The sequence below is a fragment of the Dendrobates tinctorius genome, unplaced genomic scaffold, assembly GCF_039654945.1.
Source record: "Dendrobates tinctorius isolate UK_male_01 unplaced genomic scaffold, ASM3965494v1 ptg000196l, whole genome shotgun sequence".
NCBI classification, from domain to species: domain Eukaryota; kingdom Metazoa; phylum Chordata; class Amphibia; order Anura; family Dendrobatidae; genus Dendrobates; species Dendrobates tinctorius.
In genome coordinates this window covers 17192092-17210811 of record NW_027361863.1, presented here as the reverse complement: position 1 = coordinate 17210811, position 18720 = coordinate 17192092, and the positions used below count along the sequence as shown (strand labels likewise).

At 41.8% G+C, this 18720-nt stretch overlaps 1 protein-coding gene across 1 annotated transcript in view; it reads right to left on the bottom strand.

Moving 5' to 3' along the window:
* The window catches only part of GPR162 (G protein-coupled receptor 162), a 39572-nt gene that overhangs the window by 7321 nt on the left and 13531 nt on the right, over window positions 1-18720 (bottom strand). The window contains exon 3 of the mRNA XM_073552961.1: window positions 3440-3626. Coding sequence (XP_073409062.1) covers window positions 3440-3626 — 187 coding nt within the window. The remainder of the gene's footprint in view (window positions 1-3439; window positions 3627-18720) is intronic.

Here is an 18720-nt window from a genome sequence, read left to right as displayed (position 1 = left end):
AAAATTTTACCCTCTCCCGGGCGGATGAGACGGACGTTGTAACGTTTTTTTTTGTTGACGGTCCGCTATTTTTAACTGCGCATGCCCGGAAACTCTGCTCCGGGAACATTTTAAACCCTGAATGCCGTTCCGGGAGCGAGAAAAGCGCTTTCTCTCTCGTTTTTCCGGGCACGGGTTCCTTTAAAATTCAACCTTCGCCGGATCCGTCAAAACAACGGTCCGGTGGCACATGTTGCTGTCAAAGCACCAACGGATCCGTTTTCCACCATTTTTGTGGATTACAACTGATCTGAAAAACGTAAGTGTGAAACAGGCCTTACTGTTGGGGTTCCTCAAGGATCCAGTCCTAGGCCCCCTCCTCTTCTATTTGGACACTGCCCCTATTGGTCAAATAATCAGTAGATTTGGTTTCCAGTACCATCTCTATGCTGATGACACCCAATTATACGCTTCTTCTCCTGATATCATAACTGCCTTTTTGGAAAACACCAGTGATTGTCTAAACGCTGTGTCTAACATCATGTCCTCACTATATCTGAAACTGAACCTGTCAAAGACTGAACTCCTTGTGTTTCCTCCCTCTACCAACCTACCTATGCCCGACATTGCCATCTCCGTGTGTGGTTCCACCATTACTCCCCAGTAACATGCCCGCTCACTTGGGGTCATACTTGATTCCAAGCTTTCATTCACCCCCACATCCGATCACTGGCTCGCTCTTGTTATCTGCACCTCAAAAACATTTCTAGAATTCGACCTTTTCTTACTTTTGAGTCTGCAAAAACTCTTACTGTTTCTCTTATTCATTCTCGTCTCGACTATTGTAACTCTCTTCTAATCGGTCTCCCTCTTACCAAACTCTCCCCTCTCCAATCCGTCCTGAATGCTTCAGCCAGGATCATATTCCTCACCAATCGTTACACTGATGCCTCTACCTTGTGCCAGTCATTAGGCTGGTTTCACATTAGCGCTTTTTAAGCGCACGCACGGCCGGGGGTAGCTCCGCCCCCGAGCCAGCTCTCTGCCCGGCGTGCCCGCCCCTTGCTTGTAGCGCCGCCTCCTAGCGCACAGCGGCGCCTGCGATCGGCGCACCCTATCTTTAGCATAGGGTGCGCAGATCGTGCGCAGGCCGTGCGCTAGTTGTGCTTTGACCTGCGCTGCGCACTTTTGACGGTGCGCCGTGCGCGCCAAAATCAAACATCGGATTTTGGCGCGCACGGCGCACCGTCAAAACTGCGCAGCGCAGGTCAAAGCGCAACTAGCGCATGGCCTGCGCACGATCTGCGCACCCTATGCTAAAGATAGGGTGCGCCGATCGCAGGCGCCGCTGTGCGCTAGGAGGCGGCGCTACAAGCAAGGGGCGGGCACGCCGGGCAGAGAGCCGGCTCGGGGGCGGAGCTACCCCCGGCCGTGCGTGCGCTTAAAAAGCGCTAATGTGAAACCAGCCTTACACTGGCTACCCATCCACTCCAGAATTCAGTATAAACTTAGTACCCTCACCCACAAAGCCCTCCATGGCTCAGCACCACCCTACATCTCCTCCCTCGTCTCAGCCTACCACCCTACCCGCGCCCTCCATTCTGCTAATGACCTGAGGTTAACATCCTCATTAATCAGAATCTCCCACTCCCGTCTCCAAGACTATAGACGTGCTTCACCAATTCTTTGGAATGCACTACCCAGCCTAATATGCTTAGTCCCCAATCCCCACAGTTTTAAGCGTGCCCTAAAAACGCATTTGTTCAGACTGGCCTATCGCCTCAACACATTTACCTACATATCCCTGTGTGTCTCATTCAAAATTTTTTTACCATAACCAGGTTCCTCGCATCATGTTCTCACATGCTTTATGCATGTAATAACCCTCTGTGTCTGAACTGTTACACACTTAGACTGTTAACTGGTTCATGCAGCAACAGGAACACCCGATTCTTACCCTAAGACTGGTCCAAACAACTAAAGCAATTGTTACCACCCACCTTTCGTGTCTCCCTTTTTTCCTCATAGACTGTAAGCTTGCGAGCAGGGCCCTCATTCCTCTTGGTATCTGTTATGATCTATGTGATTATTGTTATGCTGTAATGTCTATTGTCTGTACAAGTCCCCTCTGAAATGTAAAGTGCTGCGGAATATGTCGGCGCTACAGAAATAAAATTATTATTATTACTATTTATGTATCTGCCTTGGCAGCCATTTATCTTAATTTGACAAGCATAAATGAGAGGACACGGAGAGGGTGCCGGCACTATTGCGTCAGTGCTGATAGACTGTCACATCAAAGAGAGAGAGAAAAGGAACAGGCCACACAATGGGGATCACCCAACATAAGATTTAGCAAAAATTTGTAACAATCTTTATTTAGACTCAAACAACTAAACACCCAATTGTTAAAAACATTAAAAGTTAGTCACACATGATACTTGAACATCTAGGTTCACAATAGAACCAAACCCTCATAACTTCACCTCCACAGAAAAACATCTCAATAACAAACCAAATATGTATGTAGATAGCATAGCGAAGCCACAATCGGTGGCGACACGCGTCGGGTCTCAGGACGCTCGGGCTCCACTCCACTTCTGATAGGAAACTAGTGCATAACCAAACTAAGGTTGAGCATTGACTTCCCTTTATGCGGCTATTTTTTTAGCCAATACCACTTTATTTCAATGCGCTTGGTCAAACCTGATAGTCTGAGCGGTTGTTAGGGAAATATATGCACTTCTAAGGGATTTGATCAATAACATTGCATTAGTGTGTTATATATATTGTTTGTGGGCTTTTTGTGCAATTTCTCACAGGTAAATCAGATCATATATATTTATTAGAATTGGCTGATATATGGTTTATACCATCTCTTCCTGTGTTTATAGCATATTTGGCTTTAATATTGTTTTATTTTTCTGCTATCAATTGCCAATATTTGTATTGTTGGTGTGTGCATTTATTCATGAATGTGAGCCAATTTACATGCAAAAACCTTTTATACTGTGGTATGCTATCTACATACATATTTGGTCTGTTATTGAGATGCTTTTCTGTGGAGGTGAAGTTATGAGGGTTTGGTTCTATTGTGATCCTAGATGTTCAAGTCACATGTGACTAACTTTTAATGTTTTTAACAATTGGGTGTTTAGTTGTTTGTGTCTAAATAAAGATTGTTACAAATTTTTGCTAAATCTTATGTTGGGTGATCCCCATTGTGTGGCCTGTTCCTTTTCTCTCTCTCTTTAATCAGCATCAGTTTTGTATAGGTCTGGTTGGATCCCCATTAATGTCAGTGGTGCCCCCGTGTGTTTAATTCTAGACTGTCACATCACACACAACCTGAGTTGTTTCCAGACCAAAAAATCTGACCCTTCTTCTGAAAACTCCTTCCTAATGACCATTTTCAGTGATTACCGCAATAAAGTGAATAACTAAAAGTGTTAACTTTCACCTTCATCTCCACTGTCGGACAACATGGAGGCACAGTGTTCCCAAACGGTGCGTAAGTCTGCACGGTACCGAGCGCAGGACCAGATAAACGATGGAAGGAGAAGAGTCTGCGCCATTGAACACCATAACACGCAGAGCACCATCCACGGCGGAGCGCTATCATAACGAAGACTTACAAAACTCACCACCTGCAACACAAGAAAACAAGGACGAAAATGTTTAAAAAGAAGTCATTAGGTACAACGTTTTACTTGGTAATGTGTAATTCCACATTATGACCTGAAGGTGTCACTGCTGATCACACATTCTATCAGTATAAGAGGCGCCGTGTAATCACACTTCGCTGGAGCTTTCGTTCTGTGTATGTGGTAATGGGAAAAAATGTTTCGTAAATTATGGAGTGAATAAAAAGTAAACAATTAAGCACCGATATCATCCACGTACAAAGTCGCATCATAGAAAGGATATGCTCATACCAATGTGTCACTGCCAAAAGCAAATTTCTGGAAGATTTATTTAATGACAACATAACCTTTCCATTTCCCCACATGAAAGGCCGCTACCAGCCACTATCCGTATTTTTATCATCAGCGATATAGTAGGCAGTAAATCCCGCCCCCTATGTACAAGAATATAACTACAGCGGCATGTAAAAGTTTGTGCACCCCTGGTCAAAATTACTGTTATTGTGAACAGTTAGGCAAGATGAAGATGAAATGATTTCTAAAAGGCCTAACGTTAAAGATGACACATTTCCTTTGTATTTTAGACAAAACAAAGCTACATTTTCATCTTTTACATTTTAAAATATTACAAAAAGTAAAATGGGCCAATGCAAAGGTTTCGGCACCCGTGAAGATTTGTGTGCTCAGATAGCTTTCAGACCTTAATTAGCCTGTTAGGGTTATGGCTTGTTCACCATCATCGTTAGGAAAGGCCAGGTGATGCAAATTTCCCAGCTTTATAAAAACCTAGCCTCCTCTAACCTTGTGTCAAATAAACAGCAGCCCTGGGTTCTTCTAAGCAGCTGCCTAGCTCTCTGAAAATGAAAATGGTGGAGGCCAACAAAGCAAGAGAAGGCCATAAGAAGATAGCAAAGCGTTTTCAAGTTGTCCTTTCCTCTATTTGAAATGTAATTAAGAAATGGCAGTAAACAGCAACAGTGGAGGCCAAGATAAGGTCTCGAAGACCAAGCAAAATTTCAGTGAAAGCTGCTCGTAGGATTACTAGAGAAGCAACACACAACTCCCACTTGACTGCAAAAAACCTTCAGAAAGATTTAGCAGACTGTGGAGTTGTGGTGCATTGTTCTACTGTTCAGAGACACCTGCACAAATATGGCCTTCATGGAAGAGTCATCAGAAGAAAATCTCTCCTGCGTCCTCACCATAAAATTCAGCATTAGAGGTATGCAGAACATATAAACAAGCCTGATGCATTTTGGAAACAAGTCCCGTGGACATAGAAATCTTTGGCCACAACAATTAAAGGTATGTGTGGAGAAAAAAGGGCTCTGAATTTCAGGAAAAGAACATCTCACCAACCATTAAGCATGGAGGTGGATCAATCTTGCTTTATGGTTGTGTTGCAGCCAATGTTACAGGGAACATTTTACAGGTACAGGGAAGAATGGATTCAATGAAATTTCAACCAATTCTTGATGCAAACATAACACAATCTGTAAAAAAGCTGAAGCTGAAAAGAGGAAGAGGAAGACGATGGCTTCTACAAATGGAGAATGATCCTAAACACACGTCACAATCCACAATAGACGACCTCAAAAGGCGCAAGCTGAAGGTTTTACAATGGCCCTTACAGTCCCCTGATCTGAGCATCATTGAAAATCTGTAGCTAGACCTCAATAGCAGAGGAGGCAAGACGACCCAGGAATTTCACAGAACTGGAGGAATTCTCCAAGGAAGAATGGAGGAAAATCCCTCAGACAAGAATTGAAAGAGTCTGGCTACAAAAAGAATTTATGAGCTGAGCTGTGATACTTTCAAAAGGGGATGCTGCTACGTACTAACCATGCAGGGTATCCAACTTTTACATTGGCCCATTTTCCTTTTTGTAATTTTTAAAATGTAAAAGATTAAAATATATATTTTTTGCCTAAAGTACAACGTGCTGCTCCTAGGTACAAGAATATAACGGCTATAATACTGCCCCTATGTACAAGAATATAAATACTATAATACTGCCCCTATGTACAATAAAATAACTACTATAATACTGCTCCTATGTACAAGAATATAACTACTATAATACTGCCCCCTATGTACAAGAATATAACTACTATAATACTGCCCCTATGTACAAGAATATAACTATTATAATACTGCCCATATGTACAAGAATAGAACTACTATAATACTGCCCCTATGTACAAGAATATAACTACTATAATACTGCTCCTATGTAGAAGAATATAACTACTATTATACTGCTCCTATGTAGAAGAATATAACTACTATAACACTGCTCCTATGTACAAGAATATAACTACTATAATACTGCTCCTATGTACAAGAATATAACTATTATAATACTGCCCCTATGTACAAGAATATAACTACTATAATACTGCTCCTATGTATAAGAATATAACTGCTATAATATTGTTCCTATGTACAAGAATATAACTACTATAATACTGCTCCTATGTATAAGAATATAACTACTATAATACTGCTCCTATGAACAAGAATATAACTACTATAATACTGCTCCTATGTACAAGAATATAACTACTGTAATACTGCTCCTATGTACAAGAATATAGCTAATATAATACTGCCCCCTATGTACAAGAATATAACTACTATAATACTGCTCCTATGTACAAGAATATAACTACTATAATACTGATCCTATGTACAAGAATATAACTACTATAATACTGCCCCTATGTACAAGAATATAACTACTATAATACTGCTCCTATGTATAAGAATATAACTACTATAATACTGCTCCTATGAACAAGAATATAACTACTATAATACTGCTCCTATGTACAAGAATATAACTACTGTAATACTGCTCCTATGTACAAGAATATAGCTAATATAATACTGCCCCCTATGTACAAGAATATAACTACTATAATACTGCTCCTATGTACAAGAATATAACTACTATAATACTGCTCCTATGTACAAGAATATAACTACTATAATACTGCTCCTATGTACAAGAATATAACTACTATAATACTGCTCCTATGTACAAGAATATAACTGCTATAATACTGTTCCTATGTACAAGAATATAACTACTATAATACTGCCCCTATGTACAAGAATATAACTACTATAATACTGCTCCTATGTATAAGAATATAACTGCTATAATACTGCTCCTATGTACAAGAATATAACTACTATAATACTGCCCCTATGTACAAGAATATAACTACTATAATACTGCCTCCTATGTATAAGATATAACTGATAGAATACTGTTCCTATGTACAAGAATATAGCTACTATAATACTGTCCCTATGTACAAGAATATAACTACTATAATACTGTCCCTATGTACAAGAATATAACTATATAACTACTATAATACTGCTCCTATGTACAGGAATATAACTACTATAATACTGCTCCTATGTACAAGAATATAACTACTATAATACTGTCCCTATGTACAAGAATATAACTACTATAATACTGCCCCTATGTACAAGAATATAACTACTATAATACTGTCCCCTATGTACAAGAATATAACTACTATAATACTGCCCCTATGTACAAGAATATAACTACTATAATACTGTCCCCTATGTACAAGAATATAACTACTATAATACTGTCCCCTATGTACAAGAATATAACTACTATAATACTGCCTCCTATGTATAAGATATAACTGCTAGAATACTGTTCCTATGTACAAGAATATAGCTACTATAATACTGTCCCTATGTACAAGAATATAACTACTATAATACTGTCCCTATGTACAAGAATATAACTACTATAATACTGCCCCTATGTACAAGAATATAACTACTATAATACTGCTCCTATGTATAAGAATATAACTGCTATAATACTGCTCCTATGTACAAGAATATAACTACTATAATACTGCCCCTATGTACAAGAATATAACTACTATAATACTGCCTCCTATGTATAAGATATAACTGATAGAATACTGTTCCTATGTACAAGAATATAGCTACTATAATACTGTCCCTATGTACAAGAATATAACTACTATAATACTGTCCCTATGTACAAGAATATAACTATATAACTACTATAATACTGCTCCTATGTACAGGAATATAACTACTATAATACTGCTCCTATGTACAAGAATATAACTACTATAATACTGTCCCTATGTACAAGAATATAACTACTATAATACTGCCCCTATGTACAAGAATATAACTACTATAATACTGTCCCCTATGTACAAGAATATAACTACTATAATACTGCCCCTATGTACAAGAATATAACTACTATAATACTGTCCCCTATGTACAAGAATATAACTACTATAATACTGTCCCCTATGTACAAGAATATAACTACTATAATACTGCCTCCTATGTATAAGATATAACTGCTAGAATACTGTTCCTATGTACAAGAATATAGCTACTATAATACTGTCCCTATGTACAAGAATATAACTACTATAATACTGTCCCTATGTACAAGAATATAACTATATAACTACTATAATACTGCTCCTATGTACAGGAATATAACTACTATAATACTGCTCCTATGTACAAGAATATAACTACTATAATACTGTCCCTATGTACAAGAATATATCTACTATAATACTGCTCATATGTACAAGAATATAACTATTATAATACTGCCCCTATGTACAAGAATATAACTACTATATTACTGCTCCTATATACAAGAATATAACTACTATAATACTGTCCCTATGTACAAGAATATAACTACTATAATACTGTCCCTATGTACAAGAATATAACTACTATAATACTGCCTCCTATGTATAAGATATAACTGCTAGAATACTGTTCCTATGTACAAGAATATAGCTACTATAATACTGTCCCTATGTACAAGAATATAACTACTATAATACTGTCCCTATGTACAAGAATATAACTATATAACTACTATAATACTGCTCCTATGTACAGGAATATAACTACTATAATACTGCTCCTATGTACAAGAATATAACTACTATAATACTGTCCCTATGTACAAGAATATATCTACTATAATACTGCTCATATGTACAAGAATATAACTATTATAATACTGCCCCTATGTACAAGAATATAACTACTATATTACTGCTCCTATATACAAGAATATAACTACTATAATACTGTCCCTATGTACAAGAATATAACTACTATAATACTGTCCCTATGTACAAGAATATAACTACTATAATACTGTCCCTATGTACAAGAATATAACTACTATAATACTGCCCCTATGTACAAGAATATATCTACTATAATACTGCTCCTATGTACAAGAATATAACTACTATAATACTGCTCCTATGTACAAGAATATAACTACTATATTACTGCTCCTATGTACAAGAATATAACTACTATAATACTGTCCCTATGTACAAGAATATAACTACTATAATACTGCCCCTATGTACAAGAATATAACTACTATAATACTGCTCCTATGTACAAGAATATAACTACTATAATACTGCTTCTATGTACAAGAATATAGCTACTATAATACTGCCCCCTATGTACAAGAATATAACTACTATAATACTGCCCCCTATGTACAAGAATATAACTACTATAATACTGTCCCTATGTACAAGAATATAACTATATAACTACTATAATACTGCTCCTATGTACAGGAATATAACTACTATAATACTGCTCCTATGTACAAGAATATAACTACTATAATACTGTCCCTATGTACAAGAATATATCTACTATAATACTGCTCCTATGTACAAGAATATAACTACTATAATACTGCCCCTATGTACAAGAATATAACTACTATAATACTGCCCCTATGTACAAGAATATAGCTACTATAATACTGCTCCTATGTACAAGAATATAACTACTATAATACTGCCCCTATGTACAAGAATATAACTACTATAATACTGCCCCTATGTACAAGAATATAACTACTATAATACTGCTCCTATGTACAAGAATATAACTACTATAATACTGCTCCGTATGTACAAGAAAATGACTACTATAATACTGCCCCTGTGTGCAAGAATATATCTACTATAATACTGCCTCAAAATCCGCAGCATGTTATTTCTTTTGTGCGGTTTTCCACCTCCATAGTCTCCAAATCTGCAGGGGGAAAACCACAGTGGAAAACCGCAAGAAAACCGCATTAAAAATGGAAGAAATCCGCAGGAAAAATGCAGGTCATTTGACCTGCAGATTTCTTCAATTCTGCGCAGAAATATCCGCAGGGCTAAAAAGTCCGTGTGCACTCAGCCTTATAGTAGTCAGGGTATGTGCACACATAGTTTTTGTCTCTGCGGATTTTGTAGAGAAAACCGCAGGTAAATCCGCAGGACAAAGACCTGCGGTTTATCTGTGGTTTTGCCCAGCGGTTTTACACCTCATAATGGATGAGGTGTAAAACTGCAGCGTTTCTGCACCAAACAATTGACATGCGGAAAAAAACGCAGCATATGCACAGCTTTTTTTTTATTTCCATAGGAAATAAAGGTACTGTACAACGCAGCAGAAACCGCAAAGTGTGCACATACCCTTATAGTCTTGCATTGAAATTTGTCCTATTTATATTTATGCACCCGTTATTAATTGGACACATTTGGCAAGGGGTTTTGTTTTGCATACATATTGAAATTATACACTTTTATGATACATGCATTTTTTTTTCTTTCAGTATGCACCAGTCATTTAGTTTGTCGTAAGGGAGTTCTCTCATTGTACATTTGTGCTTTATTTACATTTTTTGTAGACTGTTTTTCTTGCACATATACCTTATTTTATTGTGGATTTTGCACACATGGAATAATAAGGGAATTGTGCAATTATTTGATACATGATGTATTTTATATACCAGTGGTTATGTCATATTATATGTGGTTCAGTGGCCTCTGTTATTTGATGTGATGTATTAAAAAAACATTTTTAAAAGAAAAAAATATTTTGAATAAACATTTATATATTTTTTGGATTATACTTGGTTGTTCTTTCTGGTATTGCTGACAATGTGCAGAATAACCAAATTAATAGACTGTAAAATGGACTCTCAAAATGGCCGCTGGCGCGGTGAAGAAGAGCGTGACAACATGGGTGGTCCTAAGAAAAGACCGCGAAGTGTCCTGGGCCTCCCCTGCCTGAACTTCTATGCAACTGCAACATGGCCCACCCCCCGAGGGGTTCGGATACTGGCTTGGTATGGAGGAGTAGAAAGAAGACGCCGCCCACAGAAGGAGGAGCGAGGGCTAGTGGCGGTAATAGAGGCCAGGAAGGAGGGACAATGCCAGAATGTCATGATGGAAGAAGGACTTAGGCCAGGAGAACGCAATGGAGAAAAACCACTTGCTCCCAGGCAACCCCTGCGGGGCATTCAGCCGCTGCGATATCATCTACAGCGCCCACCTCCACCTCCAAGCCGATGCTGCCACTGGATGCGGCCTGCCAGGAGAAGGTACATGAGGGTCCCGGAGCAAGCAGTGGAGCAGGGGCTGAGGTCCTACTCGGACCTGGCGCAGCCACGCAGGTCCATCCCGGAGGCTTTGGCAGGCGCCGAACCGGCAACAGCTTCAACCCCGCTGCCGGCCGCTCATCAGGCAGCCCTGGAGGTTGTGGCTGCCATCATCCACCCTCCTGTACCTGCGCGGGAGCCCGAGCATCACCGGGAGGTACAAGGTATGATCACCGCCCCTGCCATGATCCTGGTGTTGGGGACTGCTCCCATGGACAGAAATGGGCCCGTGATTGCTCGGATATCGAGTGGCAGTGCCCAAATTGCGCCGTGCCAACAGCAACCGGCAGCAGCACTGCTAACGGTGGTACCACCTGAAACTGGGGACCAATATCCATTGGTACCAGCTGCAACTCCTGCGGAATCACTGGCAGCAGAGATACCACCGGCAGCAGCTGAAGTGCTACCCTCACAGGCAGCAGTTACTCCCGCTGCCATTCCATCTACACAGGCAGATACCAACCTCACTTCTTGGGAGAAGGAATACCTGCAATTTGTGGACAATCAGCAGGAAGAGGAAATCAGAAGTTCTCCCCTCGAAGCAGCACAAGCGACCCGCTTTCACCACCCCAGGAGGGGACCATCACTAAGCCTTAATCACTAAACTGTTACCCAGGAGGGTATAGGCACCGTTATGCCTTCTTCATTTTTGTTCATCATGTTGTTTGTTTCTCTTTTGGATTCCAGTTTGCCCAGTTTTTTTGGCAGCCCTTTTATATTTGAACTGCAGAGATCATGGACAATGAGTGATCCAGAACAGTCCTGTAAATAGTTGCACCTCTTAAGGTGCTTTCTCTTGGTTTTACATAGACCTGCTTGAATAGGGACATTTCAAGACATCTTGGCTGGATCAGTGTCTACTTTACATAATTGCACTTAATAATAATGTTTAGCATTTTGATAGCAAAGATAAATAGTGATAGTGTTTAATAAAGAACAGATTTAATATAGGATATAGTTGGTAGTGAGATCTAGGAATCAGACTACTAGTGAATGTTTTACAGAATTTAGATTCATGCTAATGTTTGAATAAAGATGAAAAATTTGAATAAAGATTTGAAAATGCAGGTGATGAACCAGGCATCGGCGGTTGTCACCTAGGGTCCAGAAGTAATAGTAAAAAGGTGAAAGAAATGTGTTAATGATAATACTTGAACTGGTAGTGAGTTTACTGCCCATAGCACTTTAAATTAGGTACTATATTTTGACATAGATAGATAGTTAAATTGTTTGCAACTTTCAAGAGTCAGTGCCTCCCATATTGGGAAGTTTAGATAAGTATTGTTTATTAAGCATTTAAAATTTTTTTTTGTATGTTCCTTATGTTTTGTCTAACTTTGTTTCACTTGCAGCCCGCGGATTTGCTGTGTTTAACGGAGGGGTATGTGGCGCCCTTGAGGGTTCAGTCGCCACAGAGGTACTGCACCTCCTCCTGAGGTGTGGTATCCCACCATCCGGGTAAGGTGGAGACACCTGACCACGCTCCAACACCTGCATCCCGCACAACACAGTAGTGTAGCAAAGCACCCTTTAGTGGCTCCCTGCTTGGAACACGAAGCGTGCTGGGAGGTGGGTGGAGTTTAGTTAGCACCCAAAGAGCGAGAAGAGTTTAGGATTTAGTCAGTCTGACAGAGTCAGAGGAGGAGTGAAGATCCCCTGAGTGGGATGGATGAAGGAAGTGCTGCAACCGACCTCAGTGACCTGGGTCCACTGGCACAGGAAAGGGACATTGATGGAAAGCCTGACTCTCCATAAGAAGGAAAGGATTAGTACGGAACGTGAGGAGAAGAAGAGAACTAAGGATTAGGGTTAGAGCAGAACCCTTCCCAAGTTCTAAGCGCAAGGCCGGGGTCCGGTCCCCGAGGTTATATGGATACTAATGGTCCTGCAGCAGACACTGGAGGAATAGAAGTTGTCACCACTTTATTCCCACAGAAGACTTGGGGGCACAACAGCATCGTGAGTGAGCCGGGACTTAGTAGCAAGGAGTCCCCGAAGCAGGCTACAGCTGTCTGCCGTATAAGTAGAGTTCATAGGAACATCTGACAGGAGAAACTCCAGTGTAACTCAGTACTGTAAGTACTTCACTATAGGCGCAAAAGGGAGACGTTCAGAAAAGGCACATATGTTGGTGGAGTGTTGGAAGGGAGTACTTCATCTTGCCTAGAAGTCGGCTGAGCTCCTGACCCGGAGGACACGGCACGGATGCGGGCACCTGTACCTGCAACAGACTGTGAGTAAAGCTTTGGAACTACATGCCCTGGTGTCCTCCGCTTATTCCTGCGCCAACACACCCAGCACTGCTACATCTTTGTGCCTAACACTGTGCCATCCACGTCTCTCCCCTATCTCTTCATCTACACTGCCCTGGGACTACTGCCCTGCCTGTGGAGGGCTACACCATCATTGCTGCACCACACCATCTGCCCCAGAGGATCTGTCTGCAGCGTCGGCTTAACATCTTCATTGCCGAACACCACAGGTGGCGTCACGAATCATTTACTCATAACCTTTAATCATCATCCGCACACTCAGCATTCCCCTTTTACAATGGACGCCCAGGGCCACGGACCGGGTCACCGCTACCGTGACATCTCCCATTGAACCCAACGGGCCCGGCTCCGAGTACCCCGCTGCCCTGGGTGAGGGCGATCCATTATCACTCCTATTATACTGTGAAATAGTTCCTAATCTTCCATTTATATGACTGCTGGAGATATTACGCAGGTCTTATATCTACAAGACACCAGGGAAAATATTATATTAAATTTTTTTTCCATCAAACAGCAAGTAATGTTATCTAACACCAGACTTCAAACAATTCTATCAATCCCCTCTCTTACCATCTTTTGCCTTCTGCCCCTTGGAAATATTACTGCCCTTGCCCTCCAGGTAATAAAGCAAACACTATGCCCACCACAGACCACCAGGGACAATAAGAATCACTCCTTAGCTTCCAAACAGGCACTTTCTTTTACAAAAGCACTACTACAGACATTCTTGATGTCACCACTGCTTCCTTCAGAATTTTGGGGCTTTTTTTCTTACTTTTCTTATGGCCTTGCGTGCGTTCTGAGACTATTCTTGCATATTGGAATTCAATGGCGCTGTCGAATGCAGAACCATTTTCTTCCTTTATTATAAAGTGAATTACGGCAGAAAATCAATAAACATTGTTCTCTAACGAGGCGCAAAACAGAAAATATGCCGATAAATACAGAGGAGGGAGAACAGGTTTCCACAGCAGCAAAAACCTAACGTTTATACCTAAGTATGGATTTTAGAGGGGAATCTGCTTTAGGAAACCCATTTACAAATACCCTATTAGTAAATTCTGGATTAATTTAGGATGATCCCCCCCTTCCTGATCTTCAGGAGAATTTCTTGCTCTGGAGGACCCGACACTTTCCTACACTACATGGTCAATGCATTGATTTCAGTGCTGGCCATGCAATACTGCATTTCACCTGTGGTGGCACTGCAGGGAAACTGAACACTTTTTGCTGGGTTACTCCATAGATCGCTTGTGATTGTTGGGATCCAGACTGCAGAACACACTGAGATCGACTAACAACATGTCTACATGTCTACAATAGAGATGGAGTCCCTTTAAAACATCATGAATAATTTCTGCAAGTAAAGGTTTGTCTTTAGACACTAAAAGGTTCTTTAAATTTATGATATCCTTTGTATTTCAATTTTTTTACTGGTCTTAAAGGGATTAACTGGCCTTAGGCTACAAGTCTGTAGTTACTCTTTGTGACTGCAGACTTTACAATCCTCACATCGCGAGCACGGCATGTGGTGAGAATTCTCCGGGCCGTGGTCGCGTGGCCACAAGAATGAGATTTGCATACCTGCAGTCACGTGCCTACTAGACTATGTGGCCTCGCTCAATGCAAGTGAGAGAGACCGTGCACGTCTAGTCGGAATGTGGCAGGGAGTATGCAAATCACATACTTGAAGTCATATGACCGCCCGCTCCCGATGCCAGCAATGGGAAATCCTCACAGTGTGCAGTGTGCGCGATGTGAGGATTCACAAGTCTGCAGTCACATAGAGTGACTGCAGACTTGTAGCCTAAGGCCGGATAACCCCTTAAAGGTCTCTGCTTGCTGTTAGTGAATGGAAATGAGCGTTGCTTTCAGCCTCCGAAAAACAAAACAAAAATGGCTTCTATTCCATGACAGCCAGCAGAAATCTTGAAATCGGTAGTGAATTGATACACAGACCGTATTGGAAAACTGTATAACTTTTCATTATATAACGATTGAGCTTCACGTTTATAAACCCGGAAAATCCCTCGAAATATTCTCATCACGTTCATCTCCGGGTATTATAGTGCAATGTGTTCTGGACATGATATGGCGGCTTTATTTCCTACCTCCGCTCATAAATTGCTTTCCGTCCCGCACAGTAATAATCCGGCGCTCAGTTAACATCGCAGATGTCAGGCTCAAGGCCGCACGTACTACAGCGATCCAGCTGTAATTATACTACAACTCCCAGGAGGGTCTTTGAGGTCAAATATCAGTACGGATCTGATTGTAATGGAAGTGCTGACACTTAGTAAGTGAAGTGCGACGAGCAAGTGGCAAACGTGGGGTTAACCATCTGCAGCAGCTGCCTCCGCACCGCTAATTAAGTGAAACACATTATTACGTTACTTGTTAAAATAATTAACGTGAGGAAGAACGAAGACATAAACCAGGAAGGTATCCAGGGAAGACGGTCAGGACAGGGATGGGACAGCGAAGGAGGAGCGCGGCGCAGGTGTGACGGGGATGGGACAGCGAAGGAGGAGCGCGGCGCAGGTGTGACGAGGTAAAGATAGAGCAAATTATAGAGGTGAGGACGGGGATGTGGCAAGATAAAAAGGCGTTAGTCTCTAAGGGAATGTTCACATAGAGGGTTTTTTGCTGAGTTTTTGGAGCAGAAACTTCACATGATATGCACAGGATGACTTTTTCAGCTTGAATCTTTCTGGCATCCTCTCGAAAATAACCCTCTTAAAAAAAAATGGACATAATGGACAGCGATGCAAAACCGACTCTGCTGTGCACATGTCCAGTCTTTTATTACTTTTCTTAACCATTTCAGGGTTTGGAAACCATCGAGCGGTTAAAAGAAAAAACCTTTCCATTCTCCGGGCGGCTATCGCTTGGAAGCCACCAGTATAGGAAAAAGACTCCGGCAGCGAAAAGGCGCTAAAGACACCGGCGGAGCTGCTTTATCCTGAAGCTTCTTTGTGGGATAAAACTCCAATAGATCCGCTGTTGGATTAAAGACACCATGGGCCCATGAACACTGAGCGGGAACTTGCAAAGTTCTTGAGAAGTTTGGGGTTTTTGAGGAGCATTTGCAGAGTTTCTGCTTAGTTTCTGCTTCAGTATTGCTAAAAAATCTCAGTGTGCACGGACCCAAAGAATGGTCGGGTCACTTCTTTTAACTGATAGATGCTCAAAAGACTGAACCTGGCTTGGTGCACACATGAAGTTTATCAAGGAGGTTTTGGAGCAGAAACTACTGAGTGGGAACTCAAAGTTTTTGAGTTTGGAAAAAATATTCTGAGAGTGTTCTCCAAGTGGCTTTGTGCACACGATGCCATGAGATCCCGAGATTTCTCAGGTGAAGCCGCTGCAGGTGAAAGCCAGCGTCTTTTTTCCTTATGCGGTTCCGGTGGCGGTTTTTCCCTTAACGGCTCATACTCACATGCGAGAAACTCGGACGAGTCTCGCACGGCAATACCCGGCACTCGGGACCGGAGCGTTCAGGTGCGTACAATACATGCAGCTGAACGTTCCGATCCGAGTGCCGGCGGCAGTGCCGGGTACTGACGTGCGAGACTCGCCCGAGTTTCTCGAATGTGAGTATGAGCCCTAAGAGAGCAGATGGCATCTGAGAGGAAGCCACCTGAAGAATGAGCGTTTCCCGGGTTCCCAAACCCCGGCGCAGTTACAAGAAGTAACAAAAGCCGGAACATGTGCACAGCAATCCATTTCTACATTGCTGTGCAGTATGCCCGTTTTTGTGGGGTTTTTTCGGGACGTGGTGTCCACATAGTCATTCTCTGCTCCAAAAAGACGCCGTGTGCACAGAGACCCTATGGGCAGCGAGTTGTTTTTACATAGAAATGCATATGTCCATTTTTTTTTTGACTGTTAGCGTTTTTCATAGCGGAATCCTCCTGGAAAAGACGTTGTGTGCACAAACCCCAAGGATACAGTATGTCTAGATTGTGAGGCGCAGCCAAAAGAGCATCAGCAACCACAACCTCCACCGCGTGTTACTGGTAAAACCAATATAATGGACGTTTTACTTCTATAAAACTGCAAAACCCGCGACATAAAAGCGTGTCATTTTACAGATGGGTTTTTACTGCCCCTTGGGTTATATTCACACATCTGTGTCTCCCGGTCTGATGCACGGACCGGCTGCGGCGCAACTCCTGACCCGAACTCCATATTTGCCTATGAGGATCACCTGAGGACCTGCAGCCGGTCCGTGCACTGGACCATCCATCACGGATGAGCCGTTCACTGTGTATCCCCTTTTTGTAAGGCATAAATATGGCACCCCTGCCCCAATGGTGCCCCCGCCCGGCTCAGCCCCCCAGCCATTACCGGCTATCGGTGTGAATTATTGGGTAATACTATCCCATCCATCCCGGAGCAATATGAGATAATTAATACGAGAAGCGTCAATTAAGAGGATGAATTTGGAAGGTGAATTATTGGCTCGTGTACAGGTTGTAAGCTCATTACTGGAGGAATGAAGAGTGGAGGAGCCGAGCGCAGCCATGAGAGAGAAGCCATGAGTGGGAAGACAAGAGTGAGGAACAGGAAGGCAGATTGTGTAGGAGAAGTGAGTAGGAGTTTATCAGGGAAAATACAAGGTAGCGGCTGTAGGAAGCAAGACAGGGGTGTATCTACGGCGGGGGGCTGTGGCCGCAGTCCTACCGCACCCAAACCCTGGTGCCAACCGCCCCTCTACTGCACATGAAGACCACCATGAGATAAATGGCACAGGGTTGGTCTGGGCCCTGCCACAGATTGTGCACTGGGGCCAACCTGATCTAGTCCTGCTCACACAGCTGCAAGGAATCTATCAGCAGATGTTTGCTTTATAATCTGAGAGCAGCACAATGTAGGGGCAGGGACCCTGACTCCAGTGATGTATCACTTGCTGTCATTTTCATGCAATCACAGTTTTCTCAGCTCCGAATAATGAGCTCTGTTTAACCCCACCCCAAACCACTGATTGGCAGCTTTCTGTGGACACTGTGCATAGGCAGAAAGTTTCCAATCAGTGATGGGGGTAGGGTTGGACCAGGAGGCATGAGACACCTAGTCCTGTAGTGATAATGTCCTGTTGATAAAACACTGATTTTATTGAAACAAAAACACTGGAATCAGGGTCTCTTCCCCTACATTTTTTTTTGCTCTCAGTTTACATAGCAGAAACCTGGTGACAGATTCCCTTTAAGGAGCAGTTTACAAGAGAGAAAGCTTTTGGATTAATTACTGACATGTACATTGTAACACACGG